The following is a 12,502-nucleotide window of genomic DNA, read 5'->3' as shown; positions in this document are numbered from 1 at the left end:
AAAAAAGAAGAAAAAAGGGTACATTGTTAACAATGGTTTGTGATAACAAAAAAACTTTCCAGGTTCTACCACAGGAAAATTATAATCCTGTTTCCACAGTTTTACGCCACGGTTACAACATAAGTAGGCATCTGGGAATCATTTATTCATGTGACTTCTCCACCCCATTTTAAAGCGGCACACGTACAGAGAGTGTGTCTGTATGTGTATGTGGGTAAAGGTCAGCAAGGACTCCCTAGATTTAACCTCTCAGGTAACAGGTTCCCTGGATTAACTCCTGGGACATAACCATATATTAACATGTAAACTATGTGTTCTATTTGGCAGAATTATTTTGACAACCACACATCAGAAGGGTAAGAAGAAAAGTCTCAAAACTGAGAAATCTCAGTTAGTTTTTCTTTATTGGCATGTTAATGGAAGATATGAAATTCAAAGACACTCAGTCCTAAAAATGAACTTGTGATTGAAATGTACTAACCTTTCGTATGCTTATAATGTCTTGGTTGTTCCCTATTTTGTATTTTTAAAGCACTAGGTGAAATGTCATGTGACCTATCCTCTTCAAAGTCACCACATCCAAACCCATAGTTCATACGATGACCAATTATGCTTACACTGGATGTTGTAGTCCCTATAAAATAAAATACATAATACAACTTATCTGAATGATGTAGGTAACACCATAGGGAAATATGGATCTCTTCTCTATCTTGGCTCCTAACGTTTTAGAAAGGTTTCAATAATACTAGAAATTATAACATTATACTATTTTTTTTTAAGTTTTACTTTCTTTTAAATATTGTAATATTTTTACTTTACTAGCAGATCAGAACATGTATATGCTGTACTATCTTATTTTATAAAACAGGCTTTAAAATGACAATGAACCTGGACTGGCGACTCGTTTCATATATGATATCATACATGTTTCAATGCCATTCTCCCAAATCTCCCCACCCTCTCCCTCTCCCACAGAGTCCATAAGACTGATCTATACATCAGTGTCTCTTTTGGAGGGTTCAGGATGGGGAACACAGGTATACCTGTGGCGGATTCATTTTGATATTTGGCAAAACTAATACAATTATGTAAAGTTTAAAAATAAAATAAAATTAATTAAAAAAAATAAATTAAAAAAATAAAAAATAAAATGACAATGAAATAAAAAATTCAATGAATGAAAGAGGTAAACAATCATGTTTTAAAAATATGATAGCCATTTAATGCTTAAATGAAATTTTACACTTTGCAGCACAACAAAATTGTTTAAAATCTAGAATGTTTAACCTATGTCCTGAGAAAGGGCTCCATTTCTATTTTCCATTTCTCTCTTTTCTCGCACTCTCATGATCTAGCTTGTGGGGCAGTAAACTATGTCGTAAACGAGCTCAGAATCTGGACTCATGCTTCACGGCTTTAAATCATAGTACTGCCACTTCAACTATACAGAAAACGGGCAAGACACTTAACTGTATTTGTACAATGGGGATAAAAGTATTAAAGTAGCTCTTTCAGAACCTTTCTGAGGATTTTATGAAGAAAATGTAAAGGGCTTATCACAGAGACTAGCGTATGGTAAATATCCAAATGTTACATTCCCATTTAAAAATAAAGCAAATCAAACCCTTAATGTAGGCCTCCTTTTAATAAATACTTAAAATTTTAATCTACACGTAAATGTTTAAACTGAACATTCTATACTAATACTTCGCAGTTGGTAAGACCACAAAACTACAAAGTGGAAAATCCAAGGCAATATATATTTGAGTCACCATCCATTTTTATGTATATCTACTATGTAAACCATTAAGTAATAATAATAAAATATAATTTAATACCATTGATGGTATTTTAATAAAAACAGAACAGTGGGGAGAGGACACAGCTGGTGGCAGTTAGGCTAAAGAGTATTGCAGAGTAAAGGGCACTAGTCAGATTCACTGATGAAGATTTTTAAAATATCTGATATTAAATGATACAGATCTTCTGGAAGCAACATGGATAGTCTTCTAAATTCTTCTTGGTTTTGATAGTTAACTCATAAAGTAAGCCTCATAAAGATACTGGCTTTGGATGGGAATGCTTTCTACTAATAGTTGATAACAAAAGCTACAGGAAAATAAGTTTACTGTAACATTCATTAGGAACTTTAGCACAATGTGCTACAATAGGGCAGTGGTGTAATCAATGTGAAAATCTTTATTGGAGATGCTGTAGTATAGACAGATTAGATTTACAATTCTGACATGATTATTTTTATCTTCAGGTAGCTCTTATTCTAAGCATTATCATTTTTATGTCTCACCAATTAAGCAATAAATTGTACAAATGACTTGCTTACTAAAACCAACACAAAACCTATCCTAAAAAAAAAAAAATGTAAATCCAAATTAATAAAATCCTAAACCACCAAAACTTAACACTTTGGAAGCATATTAAATTTAACCAAGAATTTCTCATAATAAATTTAATAACAGTATTTTCAAAATTTGATCTGAGAAATACCTAACAAATAAGTTAAAAATATGTATTTCCAACCCCAAAGATTGATTCAGTATGTATAAGGTGAGGCCCCAGAATCTATATGTTATATGCATTCCTCATGATTCCTAGTAGTAGGCAAGCTTGAAAAACACTATTAGACAAGTTTGGGAAACACTGAACATTGCATACAGAAGCGTACATTATTATAAGACCTATCACTCCACTAAAATTTAAATGACTCACAAGCTGATACAACTAGGGTTAGTTGCTGTTCAGTCACTCAGTCCTGTCTGATTCTTTGCAACTCCATGGACGGTAGCACTCCAGGCTTCCCTGTCCTTCCCTATCTCCCAGAGTTTGCTCAAACTCATGTCCATTGCTTCAATGATGCCATCCAACTATCTCATCCTCTGTCACCCACTTCTCCTCTCACACTCAATCTTTCCCACCATCAGGGTCTTTTATAATGAGTCAGCTCTTCATATCAGATGGCCAAAGTACTAGAGTTTCAGCTTGAGCATCTGTCCTTCTAAGGAATATTCAGGGTTGATGATTGACTGGTTTGATCTCCTTGCTATCCAAGGGGCTCTCAAGAGTCTTCTCCAGCACCATAGTTCAAAAGCATCAATTCTTAGCTTTTAGCCTTCTCTATGGCCCAACTCTCACATTAATTCCAAGGATATTCTTCCAAAGTAGGTTCCATTTTATAAACTGGATACAACCTAGCAAAAAATATGTCTTCAAACTAATAAATAATTTCTTAGGATGATCAGCCTTAAAAAAGAACTAAAGACTAAGTTTATGTATTATATTAATATTTCTTTGGGTCTTTTCCTTTAGGAGAACAAATACTTACCAAGTGCCCACTATGTAGTAGGTGCCTTTTGTATGTTACACACTTAGACCTTCACTACCCTTCTCAAGGTTTGCATCACCATATGAGGAAATTGAGTTTCTAAGCAATTAAGTAACTTCCACAGAACATGCATATGATTATTAAATATCAAACTGAGATTCCAGTTGGGTTCTCTCAGACTCCAAAGTACATAGGCATTGTCTTCCTGTCCTTAGTAGAATAACTATCTCTTCGTCTAACACATAAGGTTTGTGGAAGACAGTTTACCAGGTATATGTGGTTGAGCTCAGCATTTATAATTTATGACAGGTCCTTGGAGATAATCAGGTGTAAATAATTTCTGAGAATCAAGAACCTGAGAGTCCAAAAAAGTAAAATAATTGTAATACCACTATAAAAATGTCAGTGTAAGTGTAATGACATTGCAAAAGAGGTAATATGAATTTTATCTGTGAATTGGGAAGGCATCCCAGAGAAAGCAACTTGAGTTGTTTTCAAAGTAGCCTGGTGTATGGTATGGATTTCAGATTTCATCCAGAAGAATCAGCATGTACAACTAAGAGATAGGAAATGGTACTGAATGTGGTCTGAGTTAAATGGATCACAAGATACAAAGCAAAAAGGAAAATGAGGCTAGAGAGGTTTGCATGGACCAGATTACAGAAGAATCCTCTGAATAAATTTACATTGGGCAATATAGTCAATTTTGCATTATGGGGAATGGACTGTAAGTGAACGAAACCAAAGCTGGAGAGAAATGTTAGGTGGCTAAGTAAAAAATGTTTAAGAGTGATAGTGGGAATTAAAAAGAGATGAAGCTAAGACACAATTAGGAGGAAGAAATTTAAAATCGTAGCAAACAATTAGATACACACACAACTTTTAAAGAAAGTACTTATAAGTTAAAGTAGCCTTAAGGTTATAGGACTTTTACACTGAGATCATGTGAAAATAAACAGCATATCCTAAACCTGTTGTTGTTGTTCAGTCCCTAAGTTGTATCCAGCTCTTTGTGACCCCATGGGCTGCAGCATGCCAGGCTTCCCTGTCCTTCACTGTCTCCCTGAATTTGCTCAAACTCATGTCCAGTGGTGCCATCCCACCATCTTATCCTATGTTGTCCCCTTCTCCTCCTGCTCTCAATCTTTCCCAACAACGGGGTTTTCCCAATAAGTCGGTTCTTCACATCAGGTGACGTACTGGAGTTTCAGCTTCAGCATCAGTCCTTCCAATGAATATTCAGGACTGATTTCCTTTAGGATTGACTGGTTGGATCTCTTTGCAGTCCAAGGGACTCTCAAGAGTATTCTCCAGCACCACAGTTTGAAAGCATGAATTCTTTGGCATTCACCTTTCTTTATAGTCCAACTCTTAACATCTGTACACGACTACTAGAAAAACCACAGCTTTAACTATATGGACCATTGTCGGCAAAGTGATGTCTTTCCTTTTTCATACACTATCTAGGTTTGTTATAGCTTTCTTTCCAAGGAGCAAGTGTCTTTTAATTTCATGGCTGCAGTTTCCACCTGCAGTGATTTTGGAGCCCAAGAAAATAAAATCTGTTTCTACTTTTTTCCCATCTATTTGCTATGAAGTGATGGGACCAGATGCCATGATCTTATTTTTTTAAATGTTGAGTTTTAAGCCAGCTATCTCACTCTCCTCTTTCACTTTCATCAAGAGACTCTTTAGTTCCTCTTCACTTTCTGCCATTAGAGGTGTATCATCTGCATATCTGAGGTTGTTGATATTTCTCCTGGCAATCTTGATTCCAGCTTGAAATTCATTCAGCTTGGCATTTTGCACGATATACTCTGCATATAATTTAAACAAGCAGAGTGACAATATTCAGCTTTGGCATACTCCTTTCCAAATTTCAAACCAGTCTGCTGTCCCATGTCCAGTTCTAACTGTTGCTTCTTGACCTGCATACAGGTTTCTCAGAAGACAGGTCAGGTGGTCTGGTATTTCCATCTCTTTTAATAATTTTCCACAGTTTGTTGTGATTCACAAGGTCAAAGCTTTAGCATAGTCAATGAAACAGAAGTAGATACTTCTCTGGAATTCCCTTGCTTTTTCTATGATCCAATGGATATTAGCAATTTGATCTCTGGTTCCTCTGCCTTTTCTAAATCCAGCTTGTACATCTGGAAGTTCACAGTTTATATACTGCTGAAGCTTAGCTTGAAGGATTTTGAGCATTACCTTGCTAGTATGTTAAATAAGCACAATTGTACAGTAGTTTGAGATTCTTTGGCATTGGCTTTCTTTGAGATTGGAAAGAAAACTGACCTCTTCCAGCCTTGTGGCCACTGCTGAATTTTCCAAATTTGCTGGCATATTGAGTACAGCACTTTAGCAGCAGCATCTTTTAGGATTTGAAACAGCTCAGCTAGAATTTCATCACCTCTACTAGCTTTGTGCATAGTGATGCTTCCTAAGGCCCAGGTGACTTCACACTCCAAGATGTCTGGCTCTAGGTGAGTGAACACACCATTGTGGTTATCCAGGTCACTAAGAGTTTTTTGGTATGGTTCTCCTGTGTATTTTTGCCACCTCTTCTTAATAGTTTCTGTCTCTGTTTGGTCCTTGCCATTTCTGTCCTTTATCAGGCCCATCTTTGTATGAAATGTTCCCCTGGTATCTCCAATTTTACTGAAGAGATCTCTAGTCTTTCCTTTCCTCTAGTCTTTCCTATTGTTTTCCTCTATTTCTATGCATTGTTCACTTAAGAAAGCTTTGTTCTCTCTCCTTGCTACCCTCTAGAACTTTGCATTCAGGTGGGTCTATCTTTCCCTTTCTCCTTTGCCTTTTGCTTCTCTTCTTTTCTCAGCTATGTGTAAGGCCTCCTCAGACAACCGCTTTGCCTTCTTGCACTTCTTTCTCTTTGGGATGGTATTGGTCACTGCCTCCTGTACAATGTTACAAACTTCTGACCGTAGTTCTTCAGGAACTCTGTCTACCAGATCTAATCCTTGTCACAATTAATTCATAATTCAATAGTTTTACAAATCGTAAAGAAGACCACATATAGATTCCATCCGAAAGGGATGAGAATCCAAATACTTTTCTAATTTGTTACCAATAACAGAATCTATTTTCTAGGAACTGATGTTATAAATTAGTGACTCCCAGGTTGGTCTGTAAAATGTTTACACAAGATACACTAGTTAAATACTATTTTTAAAAGAAACTGTGTTGTTTGGTTCCCTGGTGGTTTCTAAACTATGCTGCACATTAGAATCACCTAGAGAGTTTTCAAAAACTTTGATGTCCAGGTCGCATTCTGTATCAATTAAATCAAAATGTCCTGGCATAGGAGCCAGCATGGGTAACTTATAGACTTAAAGGAGGGATCAATTACACAGGTATTCCAGAAAGAATACAGTATTTATTCTTGCCACAATGACCTTTTAAGGAGTTAAAAGATGATTAGTCTTAATTGGTAATTGTAAAACTTCTAAATCTAAAATGCATTTGCCATCAGTCCATCACTTTTTTATCATCTAAAAATCTGTAAATCGTATTTATGACAGAGTCATAGAATACCTGTACTGGGGCTGTGTTCAGCTACCTGAGAGTTCTTATTCTTCGCTGAAGAAAGTCTTGTTGGACAAGGTTTTGATCCAAAAGTTGGAAATATGTCTGACCTACAATGAAACAAGATAATTTCAATAAATATTGAAGATCCAAAACTATTAACATTCTTATATAAAATATTCTCTATACTTTAATTAACTTACTAGACTTAGATAATAAGGCAGCAAAAAGTATGAAAAAATAAGGCTAAGGATATTTCTTATTGGTATTCCTAGTTCACCTTTTGAACTTCCAACCTTTTCAACATATCAGTTCAGTTCAGTTCATTCAGTTCAGATGAGTTGCATCTGACTCTTTGCAATCCCATGGGCTGCAGCACACCAGGCTTCCCTGTCCATCACCACTCCCAGAGCTTGCTCAAACTCATGTCCATAGAGTTGGTGATGCCATCCAACCATCTCATCCTCTGTCATCCCCTTCTCCTCCTGCCTTCAATTTTTCCCAGCATCAAAGTCTTTTCCAAGGAGTCAGCTCTTCACATCAGGTGGCCAAAGTATTAGAGTTTCAGCTTCAGCATCAGTCCTTCCAATGAATATTCATGATTGATTTCCTTTAGGATTGACTGGTTAGATCTCCCTGCAGTCCAAGGGACTCTCAACAGTCTTCTCCAACATCACAGTTCAAAAACATCAATTCTTTGGCATTCAGCTTTATTTATTGTCCAACTCTCACATCCATACATGACTACTGGAAAAATCATAGCTTTGACTATATGGACCTTTGTTGGCAAAGTAATGTCTCTGCTTTTTAATATGCTATTTAGGTTTGTCATAGCTTTTCTTCCAAGGAGCAAGCATATTTTCAACATATGGTCAATCTTTAATTATTCATGAGAGGATTACCAAAGGAAATTAAGACTGCAATTTGTGCTGTATAATCTTTCTTTTCATTGAGTTATGCAAGCCCCTTCGCCACAACAAGGCTGTGATCCATGAAGGGGATATGCAGAATACATCATTCAAAATGCTGGGCTGGATGAATCACAATCTGGAATCAACACTGCAGGAAGAAATATCAACAACCTCAGATATGCCGTAGACAATATCATTCTAATGGCAGAAAGTGAAAAGGAATTAGAGAGCCTCTTGAGGAGAGTGTAAAAGCTGCCCTGAAACTCAACATTACAAAAACTAAGATGGCATCTAGTCCCAGCACTTTAAGGCAAATAGAAGGGCAAAAAGTAGAAATAGTTGACAATTTTTATTTTGTTGGGCTCCAAATTCACTGTGGAAGGTGACTGCAGCCATAAAATTAAAAGACACTTGCTCCTTGGAAGGAAAGCTATGACAAGCCTAGACAGCGTATTAAAAAGCAGAGATATCACTTTGACGACAAAGATTGATGTAGTCAAACGTAGTTTTTCCAGGAGTCATGTATGCATGTGAGAGCTGGACCATCAAACTTTGAATTGTGGTGCTGAAGACTGTTGAGAATACCCCTGGATTGCAAGGAGAACAAACCAGCCAATACTAAAGGAAATCAACCCTTGAATATTCACTGGAAGGCCTACTGCTGAAGCTGAAGTTCCAATACTTCGGCTACCTGACAAGACAAGCTGATTCACTGGAAAAGACCCTGATGCTGGGAAAGACTGAAAGTAAAATGAGAAGGGGGAGACAGAGAATGAGAAGGTTAGATAGCATCACCAACTCAGTGGACATGAATTTGAGCAAACTCAGAGAGACAGTGGAGGACAGAGGAGCCTGGTTTGCATGGGGTCGCAAAGAGTTGGACATGACTTGGTGACTGAACAACAACAAATCTTTGTGTGTGTGTGTTGGCGGCAGTGGGTGGGGGGGAAACCTGATCCAAACCTGATCATTCCAGAACTAAGCCAAATGATTCCAGTTATCTAATATATTATCTACCTTCATATATAATATAAAAATAGGTACTTTATAATAAATAAGAGATCAGCAACAAGTGAATTTAGCAAATGTGTGCTTTCTTCCTTGACTATTTTTTGCTATTCTTTGACTTTAAAAAGGCCTATAGGTCTTATTTCACAAAGAAATCAAACTGAAGAATATTAAGTCTGTAGATAAGGGAACTGTTTAAAATCAATAAGAGCTAGTACGCCAATAAGTTAGTAATGGATATTATAAAGAAGAGATTTTACAAAGAAGTACAATTTTTGTAGGTGGGCAGGCATATTTCTTAATTGGCCTACTGAGAAATCAATGCTAAAAATTTTAAGAATAATTACTCTAGATTAGATGACTGTCAATTTACATTGATTACACTGACTGTCAACTTACATTATACTGGGTGCATTGGACTTGGATGAAAGAAAGTATTTCATTCTGTAGAAAAGTGTTTCTCAATAATTTTTCCTTCCCAATCTACATTAAGGATGAAAGCCCTGTAGTCAGTAGTAGTGACTTTCTTTGGCAATGATTCTTAAGGCAGGATGTAAGCAGGTTGAGAATTACTGCTCTTACACTAATAAAATTAAATGTGGAAATAGTAAATTCATTAAAGATAATTCAGTCCATAACTGAGGGTATACTGAATTCCTTTTACATAGAGTTCAATATCTGAAGAGATAACCCAATGAGACAACATCAGGAATAGTAAATTTTAAATGTTGTAATATAAAAATGAATTTTCCTTCCCAATTGTGTTCCAGATTACTTAGAGAACCTTGAAACTGTAAGAGTATGTAATATAAAATTTCACATCTTTGGAAGATAAAGGAAAAACTTTAGGTCTAAAAGATAAATGTATATATTTTAAATGTCTGGTAACTTCACCAGCCCACACAGCCATTCCAAATTCATTCTGTAAATCTATTACATTATTCTACCCAGGTAATTACAACAAAGGAATTTCCAGTAAGAAAAAATTTCCAAATACAAAATAAGCTGCTACTGAAGTTAAAAAATATGGGGAAGAAAATCTGGGATGAGACAAACCTTTCACAATGGACATAAAAATTTGGTTTAATTCTATGTACTGCTGAAATAAAATACCCTTTCACATTTATGTTCAGAGAACACCATCTTTCCTTTAAATATGTAATCTCTACCTACATTATTAGAGGTTCTAGTTTACTTACGTGAAAATAATTTAAATTTAATTTTAAATATCTACTTCTAATGTCAATAGCTATATATAAACATGGGCTTTCCAGGTGGCAACAGTGGTAAAGAACCCGCGTGCCAATGTAGGAGATGTAATAAATGCAGGTTGGATCCCTAGGTAGGGAAGATGCCCTGGAGGAGGGCATGGCAACCCACTCCAGTATTCTTGCTTTGAGAATCTCATGGACAGAGGAGCCTAGTGGGCATAGGGTCGCAAAGAGTCGGACACAACTGAAGCAACCTAGCAAACATATATATACATGGTATAGGATAAAATCAAAGGAAAATGAAATTAAATAGACCAACAACAAATGTTAAAAAGGATGTGAAACAACTGAAACTGTCACACATTGCTGATGGGAGTATAAAACTGCAGCAGCATCTTAGAAAACTGTTTAGCAGTTATTTGAAAAGTTAGATGTCCATGTACCCAAGACCTAACAATTTTACTCTTAGGTCATTGTCTAAGGTAAAGAGGAATACACCTGAAACTAACACAACACTGCAAATCAACTATAGTCCAATATAAAGTAAAATTAAAAAAATAAATAACTAAAATGAAATAAAGAGGGAAAGGATTCCCCAAAATCCTAGAATAGGGTCACAGACATTTTCAAAAATCAAGGTAGGATCACTCTTTTAAGATTGAGAGATTATTGAGGTAATCTGGAAAAGTTTGTCAAAGTGCTATGCTGTCGGCATAGAATGATCAGGACTCTAATTCTAGCACTATTGTAGTAAGGAAATTCCCAAGAGGGCCACAAAAGCTATGGCATGGAGTCCTAAATTCCCACAAGGTAATGGAATAACAAAATAAGAAGTATTTGGGTAATGGATGGGTGGAGTTTATCCACATCAGAGGAAATGAGTGCTGAGTTTTAAACAAAAGCAGTAATATCAGCTATTAGTCGATTGCCAAAGAGTTAATGATACAGAAAAGAGCTAAAGGACAAACAGTATTAGGATAAATCTTAGATAGGCAGAATAACAAGTGCAACTTTGAGACTAGGCTTTATATTAATTTAGTTGGGGTTGTGTTCTATCTCTCCTCCCACACCCCAAAACTAAGGCTAAGCAAGGTAATATCTGTAAACTTTCCTGTTGTCTTTTAATTGTACTTCAATGTTTTAAAAACTAGTAATTAAATAATTTCAAAGTTTAAAAAAAAATATATTAGAGCTTCAGATTAAAAATTATAGATTAAAATTCATTTAACACATCAAAAAATAAAATACATTATTCTCTTCCCCTGGGGAGTTGTCGACAGAGAAGAAGTCAAGGATTCTTGGCTGTAAACTCCACTTTCACTGTAGGAACTGATATTTGGAGAGGAAGATCGAGATGGGGAATCCACAGTCAAGTCAAGCTTCATGGCGGAATCTGGGCTTTCAAGATCAGAAGAACTGCCACTCAGTTTTGCTCTTTTCTTAGCTGCGCTATTACGAAGGGACCTAAGAGAGCTCTGCATCTAAGGAAAAAGAAAAAAAACTTTACAAAATAATTATATAAATAAAAGTTATCCTTAGATTTAAAACTCTAATAACTAAACCGAGCTAGCCACTCTTCAATCTAACACTAACAAGATGGATATTAACATATCTGTATATAGTATAAATACAGACCTTAGTACTCAGGTATTTATAAACAATCTCCTAGGCTAAAAGTTCCTTAAGAGGAAGGACCACAAGATATTATTCACCATGTTATTTTCAGCACTGGTTAGAATGACTAGTACACTGTAAAAATTCAGTTCATAAAGTGAATGATTGAATCAGATGGTAGACAGCCCAGCTGAAGTCACCTTAGAGTCACCTAAGTGTGCGGATGTGGGTGTAGTTCTTTAGCATTTAGGTCAACAGTGTGCTGTGTAGTTCTATTAAATAGAACTATTTAATAGTTCTATGAGAAGGTTAGCGAAAAAGTAAGCAGCTTTCTAAATTTGAAGCTTACATCAACCTTGCCAGTGTTCCGAGAATAATAGATCAGTGTATGTAACTTCTGAAGAAAAGTATTTACAAAAATGCAGAGTAGAAACCTGCATTCAGTTCAGTTCAGTTCAGTTGCTCAGTCATGTCCGACTCTTTGCGACCCCATGAATCACAGCACGCCAGATCTCCCTGTCCATCACCAACTCCTGGAGTTCACTCAAACTCATGTACATCAAGTCAGTGATGCCATCCAGCCATCTTATCCTCTGTCGTCCCCTTCTCCTCCTGCCCCCAATCCCTCCCAGCATCAGGGTCTTTTCCAGTGAGTCAACTCTTCGCATCAGGTGGCCAAAGTATTGGAGTTTCAGCTTTAGCATCAGTCCTTCCAATGAACATCCAGGACTGATCTCCTTTAGAATGGACCGGTTGGATCTCCTTGCAGTCCAAGGGACTCTCAAGAGTCTTCTCCAACACCACACTTCAAAAGCATCAATTCTTCGGCACTCAGCTTTCTTCACAGTCCAACTCTCACATCCATACATGAC

At 36.4% G+C, this 12,502-nt stretch overlaps 1 protein-coding gene across 5 annotated transcripts in view; it reads right to left on the bottom strand.

The window, feature by feature from the left end:
- FAM179B (family with sequence similarity 179, member B) overlaps window positions 1–12,502 on the bottom strand; it is a 79,095-nt gene that overhangs the window by 36,525 nt on the left and 30,068 nt on the right. For 4 of the 5 annotated variants that reach the window (XM_010836115.1, XM_010836113.1, XM_010836114.1 and 1 more), the window contains 3 exons: window positions 11,265–11,497; window positions 6,896–6,996; window positions 482–634 (listed from right to left, as the gene is read on the bottom strand). In XM_010836115.1, the coding sequence (XP_010834417.1) occupies window positions 482–634; window positions 6,896–6,996; window positions 11,265–11,497 (487 nt within the window). The remainder of the gene's footprint in view (window positions 1–481; window positions 635–6,895; window positions 6,997–11,264; window positions 11,498–12,502) is intronic. The other variant, XM_010836116.1, reaches the window with a different exon arrangement.

The sequence above is a fragment of the Bison bison genome, unplaced genomic scaffold, assembly GCF_000754665.1.
Source record: "Bison bison bison isolate TAMUID 2011002044 unplaced genomic scaffold, Bison_UMD1.0 scf7180017864061, whole genome shotgun sequence".
NCBI classification, from domain to species: domain Eukaryota; kingdom Metazoa; phylum Chordata; class Mammalia; order Artiodactyla; family Bovidae; genus Bison; species Bison bison.
The sequence above is the reverse complement of the archived record's forward strand: the minus strand, read 5'-3'. Positions and strand labels throughout refer to the sequence as shown.